At 42.0% G+C, this 16,315-nt stretch overlaps 2 protein-coding genes and 1 pseudogene across 2 annotated transcripts; 1 reads left to right on the forward strand and 2 right to left on the reverse strand.

The window, feature by feature from the left end:
• Positions 1-902: 902 nt before the first annotated feature.
• On the reverse strand, positions 903-2,488 carry LOC147449982 (uncharacterized). Its single transcript, XM_086521656.1, has 3 exons — positions 2,136-2,488; positions 1,768-2,031; positions 903-1,674 (listed from the first exon to the last, which is right to left on the reverse strand). Exons 1-3 carry the CDS (start codon positions 2,486-2,488, stop codon positions 903-905), a joined length of 1,389 nt encoding a protein of 462 aa, XP_086377782.1.
• A 117-nt stretch (positions 2,489-2,605) lies between these two features.
• LOC147449983 (uncharacterized) lies at positions 2,606-3,390 on the reverse strand. The gene is made up of 2 exons (XM_086521658.1): positions 2,965-3,390; positions 2,606-2,917 (listed from the first exon to the last, which is right to left on the reverse strand). The coding sequence occupies exons 1-2, from the start codon at positions 3,388-3,390 to the stop codon at positions 2,606-2,608; spliced, it is 738 nt and encodes a 245-aa protein (XP_086377784.1).
• An 11,669-nt stretch (positions 3,391-15,059) lies between these two features.
• LOC147449984 (uncharacterized) lies at positions 15,060-15,592 on the forward strand (annotated as a pseudogene).
• The last annotated feature ends 723 nt before the right edge of the window (positions 15,593-16,315 follow it).

Below are 16,315 nucleotides of genomic sequence, written 5' to 3' on the forward strand. Positions count from 1 at the left end.
TCTTTCCTGATAGTACCTGTTGTCATTCTGTTTGTGCTTGGTGTGGCCATCGTTTGGTTTAGAGCTTTATATCTTGCGTCGCACTTAATCATGAAGTTGCGACGCTCTTGAAAAGTATGGAACCCCTCAATATACGCATGGGTTTCTCGCCTGCTGAGTTAGCCAGTCTCATCTACTTAGTCGTGAGGTAAAATCTCTTAGGTTGTATCGTTGGTTGCGTTTCCTTTGCATTGTTCGTGTATTGCTTGAAGAGCTGCACAATAAGATGAGTGATTGATTCGCATGTGTATACATAGGCAGATGCAAGATCAGACAAGCGTGCAAAATGTACCATGTTGTGATCCATTGTTTGATTCAGTTTCCTGCACGTAAAAATAATTATTTTGACGATCTGTTGCAGTATTTCTGAAGCATAAGATCAGACGAATGTTCAAACTCAAATGAATGAATTGAAAAAGGGAAGAGCAATAAATTTACAAGAGGTGGATCAGAGTGAGTAGAGGTGATAGGGAAGATGTCTCAGCAATGCAACATATTGAACATGAAAAGTCCACAGAAGAGAAGATGAGTAGTTTAAAAAAAATTCCTGGTTTATTACAAGGCAACTAGTTACAAGGCGATTTCATCAGTTTAATAGAAAGAGGAATTGAGACTAGAGAGGGCGTAGGAAACAGTCCCGGCTAGAAGTTCAAAAATATAGATGGTGTGAACATCTCTGGCGTAGGGAGCTCTAGTAAATGTAGCTGGGTTTGCTCAATGACGCGTGATAGCATCACGTATAGAAGGCCAGGGGCGAAAACTTCTTTTACAATGAGCAAGACGTTGGTGTTGATTGTTGCGCCTTGGGACTTGTGTCCAGTCATAGCATATGCGAGAGCTAGTGGGAATGTGGCTTTATGGTTTCAGTGCCCATTGAATGTCCATCTGCTATGCTTTGACCGTCGAAGTGTAAGTTCCTGTTTGGATGTGTCGAGTGTGACTTTGATTGCTTTGACGCCTCCTTCTTCATCCTGGAGGACTTCGTCTACGCGACACAGTGATCCATTGGCTGCTCCAATTGTTAAGTCTATGTTCTCTGTTATCAGCGCCTTTGTTCCTTCTACTATTCTGTCAATTGCGTGGAAGTCGGGATCTTCAAGCCATGCTTGGAGCTCAAGGATGTTGTGTGCATTTGTCTTGAGGCCGATTTGGATGATGTGACTATATTGATGGAAGCGTGCCAAGAGAAGGTTATTATAATATCGAACGTCACTCTTGTGTGTGCAAATGATTGTCATATTCCTATCCATGTGTTGCTCTATTTGATCTTGGGTTGTGATGCGGTCACCGAGCACATCGTGGATCTCTTTCTTTGTGGGGATCCTGAGGAACTCTATGAAAGAGATATCTTTTGCATGGCGCACTGAGCAAGACATAGTGTACGTAGTAGCAGTGGTGGACCAATAAGTGGATCTTGTGATGTGGCATGAGTAGCAATGATCACTTTGATGCCTGCATACCGGCGACAACTGTGCCAAATCACCGAACAAGAAGAGCTTTTTATCTTTGAATGGGTCTAGCAGTGTGTCGTTGGTGACATTCACAATTTGTCGTACTATGAGATCAAAAGTTTGCTTTGTCAACATAGAAATCTCGTCTATGATAATCGTGTCTGCTTCTTTGATACTGACGTATCTGTCATCAGTTTCAGAGATTGACAGGGGATACTATTGTGTGCGCACTGGTATCTTGAATTGGTAATGAACAGTTGTTGCGATGCTGCTTAACCTTGTGGCCGCTGCACCAGTCGAAGCAGCGAGTGTGACAGTTTTCCCTTGCATTATGAGTTGGCTTGTGATATATCTTATGAGGAAGCTTTTGCCAGTGCCAGGAGTGCCTGTAATCACATGCAGACCACCCTTTGCTATTGTGAGCTTCTTGTAGATCTCTGCTTGTTCAGATGTCAGTGACGCATCTGGACGTTTTGAAGCTCGTTTAGAAGGGCAGAGATACGAGAAGTCGTGTCCTGCTGCTCGTAGTCTGTTTGCACATCTGGAGATTGAAATGAGGCAGCCTTTGTTGAGGATGTCTTCTCTAGTATCATGTTGTGAAATTGGTGTGTTTGATCTGTTGTGAGCATATTTCGTTGTGTATACTCTGTGATGTACATCTCAAGGTCCTCATATGTCAGTATCAAATTTTTAAGTTTGCACTCAAGATAGTATGACCGGGACGTGTTCTCCGGTGAGAGCAGATGGGATTCATTTCTGAAGGTGATGCTCTTTAGCAGCACGTTGTAAAAGAAAGCCTTCCGATGATGCCCTGGGTGGAAGTCTGTGAAACGGACCAGTCGGTGTTGCCGCTCCAGCGGTTGGCCGTACGTGTTCACCTCTGAAATACTGTTTTTCCCTTTTTTTCCCTTCGTCACTGTGTAATTCTTATGGAAGTCGTAGAACGTAAGATTCTCCAGACTTTGTGGTCGTGCGCAATATAGATCGACAGGGTGCATCACGACATCATTGTTGTGAGAAATTATTCGTTGTCGTAGTGCCGGGGGTGATGAGTCGACGTATTGGACGGTGTCACTCTTTGAAATGATTGGGATTTGCAAACAATTTAATGCCACTTATGTTGCTGAGATAGGATTCGACAGTAAAGAGGCTGAGATCAGCTTCAATTTCACAATGTCAAGGCCACCTAGGCCTAAGCGCTCTGCATCTTCTGAGCGGATGTTGAGATGGCCCATTGGTTCAGTTTTGAGTGCATACTTCAAGAGGTAGTAGGACAATGATGAATTGGTGACCCGTTGTATATTCATATGTGCACCCCATAGCAGAAGCAGTGTAGGGTGGTCCGGTACGACATTTCTGTCTTCATGTCGGGGCCTAAAGTATTGCCATCTGTGATTTTGTTCATTGAAGACTGGGTTTGGATTAGGCTGCGCATGAAATGGAAAACCGTGTTTACATACTCCATCTCTTTGACCGTGGTAGCAACTTGTACGGCACTTGTGAAGTTGTTTCCTGAGTACGAGTTGTCGGAGGCGGCTGACTTCAATGGCAAAACCACAGTGCTAGTTTCTGGCGGGATGTATGCAGTTATCTCAGCAGATAGTTGCTCTTTGTCTTCTTCATGCATCCACGATATGGCATGAGCATGCAATGATCCTCTATTTTGGACCTCATATCTAACCAAGTGGTGTTGCACACGACCCAATACACCTTTCGCAAGTATATATTTGGACATAAGCATTTGGAACTTAGTGTGGAAGGTGAGGGCACATTCAACTGGGCAGTCTGTCCAAGTGAAGGAGGCGTTCAAATGACGTGCAATTAGCTCGATCGTGTCAATCTCAGGCCATCTTGTGTCTGTGACCTCATCGACAGTGAAAGTCAAGAAGAAATCAGGCATTCACCATTCGTCCACCATTGCTATCAAGTCCTTTAAGTTCTTGCGGTGCCACAAGCAGGAGCCTGGCATGCTGGAAGGGGTGCTGTACCGAAGCACATGTCTCACAGTATCCTCGTTAGTTGCTGTACGATTGGCCTTCTTGTAGTTGTCAATGTCCCTTTGCAACAAGCTCGTGTGTGTATTGTTAGCCAACTAAGAGCCTGCTTTAGCTGGTACATTATGAGCAGGTATGGCTTGTACAGGGTGTAAACGGAGAACAGAGTCGATGCACGTATCTTTACATATATACTAAAGTTGATTTTACCATCATACTGGCCTTTCCCAAAAGGGAACAGGAATGGAAACGCTGCTGTCTCTATTGTGATGTCGTTCACGGAGCTTGATGCGGCAGGCATGCCGTTGGGCTTGAAAGTAACTGTTCTCTCTAGCAATTGTTGACGGCCACGGAGCTGCACAGAAGCAAATTTGTAAGTATTGCTAGCAGTGAATGCTCTTCTCCTGGCTGGTTCAACGATGTTTTCAATGATACCAAACATCAAACTCGTGTCCAGTTGCGCCATCAGTGCAAAAGGTGCATTGTCTTGTTGTTGTTGAATGATCTTGCTCACAATATCTTGACTTAGTATGCAGAGGCCAAGCTTCTTATTCGGCCGTTCAACCATCGACATGTACTTCTGTAGTACGAAGTTGTTCTCAAGATTGAATGCAAGTATGTCTGCCACTTGTGATGTAGCTAGATCTTGCTCTGTGAAGGTTGTTCTATGCTCTTTACTCCATGATAGCAGAGGATTATCTAATATTGAACGTCTGTCTAGTGTACCTCGTGCAATTGTTGTCACTGTCGAAATGGCGTTGATAGATATGTCGATGACGCTTAGTAGCTGAATGTGAAGCTGATTTCCGATCAATATTCTTCTGGTGTAGTCTGGAAGTAAGGGCACACAATATCTGCGACGTGCGCTTGAGTTATCACAAGCGGAGCACTGCACCCATTGCGTTCCTATTTGTGTAGCCTCTAAGCTGGATACCAGTAGACTGCTAGCAAACATTGCAATCGATGTCTCGTCTGGAGCTCGAGTACAATGAAAAGAGGCACTTCTTTGGATGAAAACTACACCACAAACAAAGCATATGCTTAAAGGTCTGAATGTCGTTGCTATTTTTGAACTCCATTGGTGTACTAAATTGACGATATCAATCCATGATTGTGAGCATGGTAGAAATCTAGCCTTATTCTTGATTGAAGTGCGATGTCTCGCTTTCGATCTGCTGAGGTGTATCCTATGCTTTTGGTGATGGTCCATTGAAGGCTTCAGTCAGACTCAATCTTAATGGTTCAATGCGATCAGAACCTTGTGATATTTAGTTACTAGTCTTGGCTAAGCAACGAACAGTTCAAGCGTTTGAAACAACTATGTACATGGTGCTGGATTGTGCTGTTGTGGGGTGTCGGACCGAGAAGAGGCAAGCGATAGCTGATTTCTTGAATGTCCCTTGCAAAGAATAAGTACGAAGAGTTAGAAAAGTGAGCGCACAATGCTGAAGGTTCTAAGAGTAATCTCAATATTGTATGTGTTCTTTATCTCTTATGTTATAGAAAAAAAAAGAAAACTTGCTAGTGTCCCTGCACGGGGGAGTTTGCACAGTCCTCCCCAATTTTTATAATACGAGGGAACATGCCATTCCCACGGCAGCATGCAATTTTCAGTGTGTTCCTTTTTACTGTGTCCTCAGTGTTCAAGATAAAAATGTGGCACTTCTTACTCACCGCACGTTGGAATATGTCGCTGTTGCAAATGTAGAGGAGTTGTGTCCAAGTTTCTCTTGATCTGTCTGCAGTGAAACACGGTAGAGTTATGCCATAAGTAGTTGCGGCTACATAAACAAGCTGAGTAAGGTAGTTGAAGGTGGACATACACACATAGCTTCTATGATTTCTAGGATGGGAAGGCGTAGAGGCTTTACTGCAGGTGAAGGTGAATTCGAACATGGCGACGAGGCAAACAGTGACATTGTCGACCTTCTATTGCTGGAATGAATAGGGAGGAGCTTGGCCTACAAAATCTATGGTATTGATGCTTGAAGATTTCAGGGCTAAGAGGTGGGGTTTTCTATAATTACATTTAGAAGACTTGTGGTATCAGTCAGACTTGGTCTCATGAGGCTCTAGTTGTCATCTCTTACCTTGAGTGATCAGTATCCGGGAGGTTGAATGTACAAGCTGTCTTGATACGTTTCCCGTTTTGATTGTTTACAAATTTATGATTGATATGAACAGCGTGTCTCAGGAGGTATCATACTTGCTAGTGAAGGCATCAATGGAAGCATTTGCGGGACTCGAAATACAGTCAAAAAGGTTTTGAAGCACATAGAGTTCGATGAACGATTGATGAAGTTGAGGCGGACTGAGTCACCTGCTACCGATGAAGAAGAGGAGCTTCATCATGGTCATACCGTTGGGGTCATGTCAGGGATAAGCTTAAAAATGAGGTGTGTAAACTACGTCTGTGGAGTGTCGTGCTCTTTTGAAAATTCCAGACTGTTCGTTGTTTCACACAAGGTCTATAGGCTATATTGGCAGGAAGAGTATGCAAAGGCATATTATGCTGCTTTGATGAAAAGGCAACAAGCATGACTGGCTCTTTGGCCAACAATGACGTCAAGCTGCGGTTTGGTGGGTCCCCCTGCGCACTTGACATGGTAGAGCACACCGCAGCCTCTCTTCAGCGCTGCACGCTGCATTAGAAGAAGCTCTTGGCCGCACATTCAAATCTTGCCAAGCACCTTGGTTAACAGTTCTTAGAGCTGTGTGATAGATGCGAGGAACCCTGGCGAGGCAAAGCAAAGCCACCTTGTCGTTCAAGCCTGGCAGGAGCTCCGCCATAGCTGCGCCTACACACAACCTCCAGGGTCCTACACGAGGGAGACTGTGTGTTTCTTTCAAAACATTCTTTCCTACTCGACATGTTAATGGTCCGTTGCTCTCGTTACCAGCGGTGGGCTCGCTCGCGGTGACCTACCACACGCTCACGGGGCCTGCTCTCTAGGTGATGCTTCTTTACAAAAACTATTCAAGCAATAAAAATTATGAAATTGAAGGGTTCAAGAAAGGCTCGAGGGGACATGAGCGTTTCCTTTACGGTGGATGAGAGAGAGAGAGAGAGAGAGAGAGAGAGAGAGAGAGAGAGAGAGAGAGAGAGAGAGAGAGAGAGAGAGAGAGAGAGAGAGAGAGAGAGAGAGAGAGAGAGAGAGAGAGAGAGAGAGAGAGAGAGAGAGAGAGAGAGAACCTGCTTGTGTTGTTTGGCAGTGAGGCAATCCTTGAGGCAGAGCCTACTGAAGCGCTCTGTTTTGCTTGTGTCGCTTGATGCTTCAAACTGCCTGTGGAGAAGACGGGCCTGCGTTTTTTTTTATTATGCTTGTTTGCTATGTTTGACGATGCTTTTTAGAGCTGACGGCGCTGCTTTTTTTAGAGCTTCACAGCGTCGGCACTATTTTTTTAAAAGAGATGAGGTGCAGCCACATGGGCTGCTGAGGGGCCAAGCAGCAAAAACTTGCCACTTTGCTAACGAAGTAATGATTGTGGATCGTTAATCACTTGATGTTAGATGTGTTAATTAGTTCCATGGACAGAAGGAGTGCATGTGCATTGGCACACATCCATTATATTTGATATAATAAATAAGAGATTGTCTTATATTGGGTAGCCTCGTGTCAGCTCAATCAAATGCTTACCTGATCCTAGTTGAATGCACTCATAGCCAATTGCCTCAGCATTAGGGCTACCCTCGTTAACTGGCCTTGCCATTAGTAGTATTGTGAGTCAAAAGAACAATATAAATAATTGAGATAAAATTTAAGAGACATAAAGTGGAGGACATCTTAATGCCCCCCTTTTTCGCTTTGTTCGGGCAAGTGGCATGCAGAGGATATTTTTCCATAAAACAACCTCTCCAAGGGTCCGAATGAGGTATGTAGTCAGTTGTTCCCAAGGTGATTCTCACTACCCCCCTTTTTCGCTTCATTCGTATCAGTGCCCTATAGAGGCTTTTTTGCCGTAAAAAGCCTCTCTAGGTGTCCGAATGAGGGATGTAGCCAATTGTTCCCAAGGTTTTTGGACATTCCGAATGCAATGGTGATGTCAAAAGATTCATATCTTGTTTTATTTCAAAGTTATGAACGTACATTATGTCAAGAGAGCCAAAGCGTGTTAAGAAAGTTGGAACAAGCAAAAAATGGGACTGTGAGACTGTCTTGCACGAAGAGAAAAAAGGGGGGTGGATCTACCTAAGTATGCTTCTTGATATCAATCTAGAGATTTTTGACACCGCCCTCTTTTGTGAATTGAAGTGACTATTGTGATTGCTTTATGGAATTCAAACCGCTAAATGTATGTTTTCTTTTGCTTGCTTAGTTTAATGTTTCTAAGAAGTTTGGTAAGGGAACTACCTAAGGAGTTCTCCAAGCAATTATTTGTGCTTGATCCACATCCACCAGTGACATTTTTTTTTTTCAAGAATTAGGGAAAATTTGAAATATTTTTCAATGGATGATTTGAAATGTTGGGTTGTAGCATAACCTTTATCCCTTTCTTGAAAGGTAGAATATCTACTTTTTAGGTATTTTGATTTGTTTGATCAAAATACTAACCTGCTTTGGTGTATTCAATGGACATGGAGTTCTATCAACTTCAACCTATTGAAGAGATATGCATTGTTTTTTAATACAATTTCATGAATGCATTGACAACCTATCGAAGAGATATGCCACTGTTTATGAATAGTACAATTTCGGGCATCCATTGACAATCAAAAAGATGATTATCATTTTTCTACATATATTTATCCATATGTTCAAAACCTCTTGGAGCCTAAAATCTCTTATTTCTTATTGCAATGCTAGCAAGCTCATTATGGACTTCTTGATTAAGGAGTATAGTGATTTTAAGATAGAGGATGATCACCATCCATTTGAATATTTCAACCAAATTGTACCTCTGCAATTTGATTCAACTTCTTGTTGGCTGGACAATGATTGCCAAAGCTTGGAAATTTATAGAATCCAAATTTAGAATGTCTACATTGACTATATGTTTGAAATTTAATTAACAATCTATAGTGTTTTCAAAGAACACTTTTAGGGTTTCTCACCATCTTGGTTGCACTCTGTTGGTTTTGTAGTTGCATGAATATCTTGAGTCTTGGGTTTGGTGGGTCAGAAAAAAGGAAATTTCTTTACATTTGGAGAAGGCTACTTGTCCCAATGATCTCGATTCTCCTTTGCCACCTCCAAAGATTTCAAAGGGAATCATCCTCTTAAGAGTCCTAAAAGCAAGAACATTGGAAGAAAAGAAAGGCCAAGCAAGGAGAAAGGAAAGAAGAAACATAAGAGTTCAATCAAAAGCCAAGGCAAGGGCCTACCATATCATTCACCAATTAAGTTTAAACTACAGTAACCCAATTCTGCAAAGAAGGAGAGGAATATCTTTTCATCTCTCAAGTTTCCTTTCACCCAAGAATATAGAAAAGAATGCAAAAAGGTCACTAAAGAAATCACCTAAGAAGTCTCCCTAGAAATCACCTAAGGAGGAGAAACAAGATCCACCTATGTCAACACCTCATGGGCCTTCTCCCTAGTCACCAAAGTAACCACAATCACCACCTTCTTAGGAACCAGCTATGTCCCTACGGGAGCCCAAGTAAAAAAGACAAAGAGTTAGTTTAGAAAAGGATAAGAAATTGCCTCGTGCTAGAAAAGTACATTTTCCTTGAGGAAGCACTGATTATTGTAATGAAACCCTAACTTTTTGTAAATGTGTAACTCAACCCTTGTATACCTATTCCTATGAATACAAACAAAATTTCAATCTTTGAAATTGCACACCCGAGTTTATTTTTAATTTCTTACTTGTGATGAACCAAGGGACTACTTAAACACTATGAAGTCATCAGTAGTAGTCGATATTCAAGCTTTCTATAGGTTGTCACTCCATAGCTATGGATGGAAAGACATATTCAAATTAAATTAGAAAGAATGATCTTTAAACCATTCTTGCTCATTGAACAAAGTATGAGAGCACACTTACGGAATGAATTAGATAAGGATACTCATCTAAGTTTGACACCATGTCCTTGGCCAAGTAAACATGTTGTACTTTAGCCAGTCACCCACTGTCTATCACTTTTGAACGCAACGGTATGCCCTTTCTAGTGGTTTTTTTCCTACATCTTATATGGTCCTCTTCACTCTATGCGCACCTTTATGAGATGGAAGCAAGTGATGTTGTTAGAGGGACGATAGGAAGAATCCATTGAAACTCAGAAAACATAAAAAGGAGGAGGGAGAATTCTTCTAAGACAATTAAATGCTTGAAAAAATGGAGGGTAATGGAAAAGATCTCTTTGGTTTATGTTTCCTTGTTAATGGTCCAGATCTTCAAGCACCATCATATCCAATGCTCAAATGATTTTTTAGTTCTCAAAAATGTAAAAAGTACCCTTGTACTTTGTGCCTAAGCTTTTATGTTATCCTCAAAAATGGAAAAAATGTCATCTGATTTAGCAGTTTCTAAAAACATAGAGGGCCATTTAGACATTTGTAGCCAAAACATCTAAGAAAAGCTCAAGTTATAGAGAAGACAAGAACTTCATAATTTTGTACATGTTTCAACATTCTATGTGCCTGTTCTTTAATCAAGTGATTAGAAAACAACTCTTTTATAGTTGTTTTTGGCCCTAATGTAGGTGGAGGACATCTTAATGATAGAGCACCAATTTAAATGACACTACAAGAGGTTCTTCAGCGTAGCGACGCTCGTAGCGCGACGCTGAAATGTGAGAACATATCAACGTCGCTATAGGCATCGCTATAGTCTTTGTTACATAGCGACGTCTATAGCGACGCCTACCCTGTAAAAATAATCCGAGAGCACCAAAAACTTAGATATGTAGGTCTCAGTTTTGGTGCTCTCTGAAAAACATGTATACCTGCCCCTCCCTCCTTCTCCTCTCTCTCTCTCTCTCTCTCTCTCATACACACACACACACACACACACACAAACGAGGAGAGGAGGGAGAGCCATGTATGCTCCCTTCATCTCCTCTCTCTCATGTTCCCTTCCCTTGTTTCTTTCTCTCTCTCCCTCTCTCTCTCTCTCTCTCTCTCTCTCACACACACACACACACACACACACACAGTGTGTGTGTGTGTGTGTGTGAGAGAGAGAGAGAGAGAGAGAGAGAGAGAGAGAGAGAGAGACAAAGAGAGAGAAAGAAAGTAAAGAGAGAGAGAGAGAGAGAGAAATGAAATGAAATGTTATATTAAACATCTTCAAAATGCCAAAATGATTTATGAGACCAATCCGATGAACTCCTTGTGGACCTAATCTAATGTCTGTGTTGTCCGAGAAAGTAGTGCATCGGTCGGTGAAGAGCTTCTTCAATGTCCGCCTTTGTAGATAGACGTAATGGGCGTCTCCCATATCAGCTAGAGTAGTCCTTATCCTCTAATGGAGCTTCAGTTGATGTTGTGGACGTCTAGCTCTCCCGAGCTCAATGGCTCTATCAACTAATATATCTTTACTATGAGAGAGAGAGAGAGAGAGAGAGAGAGAGAGAGAGAGAGAGTGAGTGAGAGAGAAATACACACACATAGACACAAACACACATATACATTGAGAGAGAGAAGGAGACAGAAAGAGAGAGAATGAGAGATAGAGAGTAATATATAAATAAAGAGAGATAATATTTAGAGAGAGAGAGAGAGAGAGAGAGAGAGAGAGAGAGAGAGAGTCATAGGTTCAGGATTTAGTTTTTATATTTAAGTTAAAGTTTAGGGTTAGATTTAATGTTAGAGCTTTGGGTTTAGGTTTAGGATTTAAGTCTATATTTAAGGTTTAGAGCATAGTTAGGAATATTTAAAGATACTTAGTGATTAGAGCTTAGGTTTAGATTTAAGATTAGATTTTGGATTTAGTTTTTATATTTAAGTTTAGCTTTACGCTTATGGTTTAAATTTAGAGTTAGATTTATGGTTATGTTCGTAGTAGTTTGCATGTAGCTCACATGAGCTTAGGTATGTAGTTGTTTGCAAGCTCACATGTACAAACGGCTCGTGGACAAGCCGTTTGTGCATGTGAGCTTGCAAGTAAGTAAAGAGCAATGCTTATAAGCAAAGCCACCATTTTGTGAGGTGCGCAATGCGAGAGTACAGAGGCTTTTGTAGAGTGCTTTGAAAAAGGTATTATTTATGTCTCTACGATGGAGTTTGGAAATGACTTTCTACGCTCTTCTCTCTACCTTCTTTATCTCTCTCTCTCTCTCTCTCTCTCTCTCTCTCTCTCTCTCTCTCTCTCTCTTTCTATATATCTCTCTCTCTCCACGGATGTGGCATTAGGTTGGAAAGCTTTCAACGGCACAATACCTCGGAGTGGAGGCAGGCATGTAATGTGCATAGTACTCCCCTGAACAAGGAGTTGTTGTGAAGAGATGTTGAGCAAGAAGCATAATAAAGAAGTTCTTCTTCAAAGCACTCTAGAGAAGTGGGAGCACTCTCGCGCTACGCACACCACAAAACGGTGGCTTCACTTACAACCATAGCTCTTTAAGTAGTTTACACTACGAAATGGCTACAGCTGAACAAGAGGCAAAGGGGTTTTTTCCACTACATGCATTGTCATGTAGACGTGGGTGTGTAGATTTCTTGTACTTACAAATATAGGCATTGATCAATAAAGACGAGATTATAACCCGGTGGTTTTGATCTCCGTGCACCTCTAGACCAAGGTGTGCGGGGATCGGACATGGCTAGAGAATGTGAGGTAGTTTACAGTGTATGGATTCTTGTGTGTGTGTGTGTGTGTGTGTGTGTGTGAGAGAGAGAGAGAGAGAGAGAGAGAGAGAGAGAGAGAGAGAGAGAGAGAGAGAGAGAGAGAGATAAGAGACAGAGGAGAGTAAGAGAATATTAAATTCATGTTAAGGGTTCAAGGTTTTTACATTCATTATGAGTAGTGACGATGATGTGGGGCCGTCCAATCGAAATGCCTATCTCTCAAGAAGGATCTTATGTCCTTGTAATCAATGAAAACATGCTGTGCGATGGACAATACGCGTTTCTTTGCAGCATGTTCACGAATTTGGCGAGTTCGACCCATTTATTACAGATGGAGTTGTTTCCAATTACAACTCGTTGGACTCTGACGCTGGCCAACATGCAGCAATCTTGCAAGTCAGTAGACGTTTTCGTAAGCGCTTTACTCAAACAACATACATGAGGCCACAAGATGAGCCTCTGACAACTGGAAGGGTGATCATGCAGAGCACATTCCCAACAAGGCTATGCGATCATGGATTCAAAAAGGCTTATCTTTGATCACGTGAAAAGTGAGGCCGATACGCCATTGTATGGTGAAGCACGAGTGTCTAGATTGAAGGCACTCCTGGTTCTTCTCAACATGCTGGAAAAGTTTGGATGGAGTGACACTAGCATCATAGCACTTTTCAGGTGATCTATTACAATGTGTCTACTTCAATGTTTCACTAAATGTATAATGTACAAAAGTACATACATAAGTGTTTTGCATTTTTTCTCTGCGTAGATTGCTCAAAGAGCACATACTGCCAGCTGATAATGTGATGCCAAATTTCAGAGAGGAAGCAAGAAAAATCTTGCAAAACTTGGGGATGGATTACAATCTCATTCACGCTTGTCCTAACGACTGCATTCTTTTTAGAGGGGAATACATGGACATGGAGAAGTGTCCAAAATGTGATTCCGAGAGATATCGAATAGATGTCCATGGAAAATAAGTGACGCAAAAGGTGTTGTGACACTTTCCTCTACTTCCTCGTATCAAGCATTTCTTCAAATGCAAGTCCATGGCCACTCTAGCATCATGGCACGAGGAGAGTAGATCTTCAGACGGTGTGCTATGGATCCTTGCAGATTGCACGGCATGGAAGAATATAGACGACACATGGCCGGATTTTTTTAGGGAAGCTCAAAATTTGCACCTCGGCCGACGTAAATCCATTTGGTCAAAGGTTGACATCTTACAGTGTATGGCCAGTTGTCATTGTCAACTACAATATTCCTCCATGGTTGACGACCAAGAAGGGGCATCTATTTCTAAGCTTGATAGTGCCAGGGTGGTATAAAGTGAAGAATATGGATGTGTATCTTCATCCACTATTGGAAGAGCTACAACAATTGTGGATTGGCATATAAGTGGTAGATATAAGCCAACACACAAGTCGACGCAATGCCTTGATCAGAGGCATTCTGATGTGGACCACATGCATGACTATCTTGGATTAACAGAATGCTCAGGTGATACTCAAACTTACACATTAAACCTTTGTTTTTCTCATGTGGATTTATTGTCATGTGTATACATGCAGAGCATGCATCACATGTGGCCCTAGACAAAGTCTGCACCAAAATGGTGGTATGTCATTGCGGTAGCCCCTTGGAGTGCATGGATGTATGAGGGCTACAATTTACCAATCACCTTGGCATATGTGGAGGAGATCGGAGAGGATACTGATTCAGAAGCTGTTGATGTGGTGCCAGGCCTGCTTTGGCACTGCTACTCTCTATGGGATGCATGTAGAGGACCTACAAAATAAAACGGAGGACATTTGCCTAGATGGAGAGCTCTATATAGACATAGGGAGTTATGCTAAGTTATGTGAGGATAAGAGATAGACCTCTTAAAACCATAGACATTGTATCCGAGCAATTTTGCTCCCTTTTGTCACATATATTGTATTCACATGCAGTTATACCCATTCTTGTCTCTATGCTAAACTTGTGAAAGTTAAATTGTGAATCAAATTATAACTTATTTGGATTTTCTTTTCCATTCATCATTAGGATGTGTTCTTGCATTTAATGCAGGTACGGATGATGATCAGTTTCTTGCTTCCTTGGACCTCGAGCAGAGGAGATGATACGAGGGCCACCATCGCTTCGGGTCACAGTCGCGTTGTTCCACCTTCAGAGTCTTCGTTTGCTTTTAAGCAATCAGCGCGCTTTGAGAGTTTGGTGTTGACCAAACAATCTACACTCTCCTCTAGGCATCGACGCTCTAGTGGCGGCGACAGTTGCTGTGGAGGAGGCATCACTGATGCTTCCACACCACCTCATAGTTGTCAAGGATCCTTACCTCTCTTTCCTTTGCCCGCCCCCACACCAACCACAGTGTCGCCCTCTACTTCAGGTTTTACGTGGCTATCGGCTATTCCTAGCTACACACCACTCGACACTCCTCGCTTCGGGGCACAGACTTCAGTGGAGACACCTGCAACCCGTACCCCATCGAGATACCACTTGAGACCCTTGCCGAGACGCCTGCAATGACACCCAAGTGCACGCATCACATGCGAGAGGGCTTGCCGTACTCGTTCAACATCAACGACATCATCATCTTGGATGATGACGACTGCAAGAAGGTGATCTCGCGCATGTGCGACCTTTTCTCTCAGGTGTCTCGGCACTACATACTAAACACTTGGAGTGAAGTGCCAAATGAATTAAAAGACAAAGTCATCAGCATGTTGCATGACAAGTTTCCTGTGTCAAATCGGGATGAGCGCTTCAATGAAGACTTGATGAAGGCGCAAATGCGCGAGTACTGCAAGCACAAGCGCTATGAAGTGTAGAAAGCAATAAAGCATGGGTGGATCATGCTAGATTGGCTGGCCAAAGAAGATTGAAAGAATGAAAAGCAAGTAGCACGCGAGAATCCCGACAAGTGGAAGCAACAAAAAGAGGCAGCCATAGCGCGAGTAAAAGCAGAAAGCTCACACCACTTGGGGAGTGACGGATGGGCGTCATTTGAGGCTGACTTTGTAAATTTTTTTGCATTGCCCTTTGGGTTGGTAGTTATGGGTTTTGGTAATTTTAAAATCTAACATAATATTTTCTTCAAGTATGTTTTGAACAGTGGTCGATGACTGGACGTGACCCCACACCATACGAGCGCGAGTATGCAGACAGAAAGAGCTTAAATGCCCTTATGGACATCTTGAGTTCTCGCTCCGGCTTGGTTAGTATTTAGCTTTACTCTCTTACATTTGTTGTATTTTAATAAGCTAATAATTAGATTGTTTTGTAATTATATGTTTATACTTACAGAAAGTCTTATTGTTTGTTTTTGCAGAGTCAAACAAATACACTGCTGAGACGCAATGAGACGTCAGATTAGTCGATGTCAAACTAGACATAGCTAGATAGCACTAGTTTTTTCTTTTCATAGCATGTATTAGGAGATGATGTGTGTACGTCAATTTTGTAACTATTAGCCAACGACGTATTTTTCCAATAATGACAATTGTGTTGTAACTAGTACACTTTGGTCAAAGCTTAACAATCAAGTGATTTTGCCTATGATGTGTACAATTTTGTTAGTGTATTACTTTTGTCAATTTACTTTCTTCGATATACTTTTGTTAGTTTTGCATCTTACTTTTGGAAACTTTATGTTCAGTATGGTTGATGGGGTGGCAGGGCAATGTATGCCTGCCACCCAAAAAAAATTTCTCGAGCATCGCTATATATGTCGCTATTTTTGGACCTGTAGCGTCTCTATAGGCGTCGCTAAATTGGGAACTACAGAGTCGCTATTTGCATCGCTATATGCATCTCTATATGCATCGCTATATAACAACGCATATAGAGACGCATATAGCAACTCTGATAGCTATGTTCTCTTTGCGACGCGTATAGAGATGCTTAGGGAAAAAATATCCCCGTGTATTTTTGTTGCTAAAGCCATCACAAGTGTGAAGAACCTCTTGTAGTGTGACATGCAATTTAAACAAGATGTAGTCTCAAAGCTAAAGGCCACAACAACCACTTTAAGATAACATTAATTTAATTGAACCATGTGAAGCAGTACAATGTGAAGAGGTTTTGGACTCATATTACA

Source organism: Adiantum capillus-veneris, chromosome 10 (genome assembly GCF_014529385.1).
Source record: "Adiantum capillus-veneris isolate H3 chromosome 10, ASM1452938v2, whole genome shotgun sequence".
NCBI lineage: Eukaryota > Viridiplantae > Streptophyta > Polypodiopsida > Polypodiales > Pteridaceae > Adiantum > Adiantum capillus-veneris.

Coding starts and splice junctions, on each gene's coding strand:
- LOC147449982 (XM_086521656.1), bottom strand. CDS start 2,488: ATGCACCCTGTCGATCTATATTGCGCACGACCACAAAGTCTGGAGAAT. Junction 2,032..2,135: donor CTTGAGATGTACATCACAGA/GTATACACAACG, acceptor TTCAATCTCCAG/ATGTGCAAACAGACTACGAG. Junction 1,675..1,767: donor ACTGGTGCAGCGGCCACAAG/GTTAAGCAGCAT, acceptor AACTGATGACAG/ATACGTCAGTATCAAAGAAG.
- LOC147449983 (XM_086521658.1), bottom strand. CDS start 3,390: ATGCCTGATTTCTTCTTGACTTTCACTGTCGATGAGGTCACAGACACA. Junction 2,918..2,964: donor CCGTACAAGTTGCTACCACG/GTCAAAGAGATG, acceptor TTTCATGCGCAG/CCTAATCCAAACCCAGTCTT.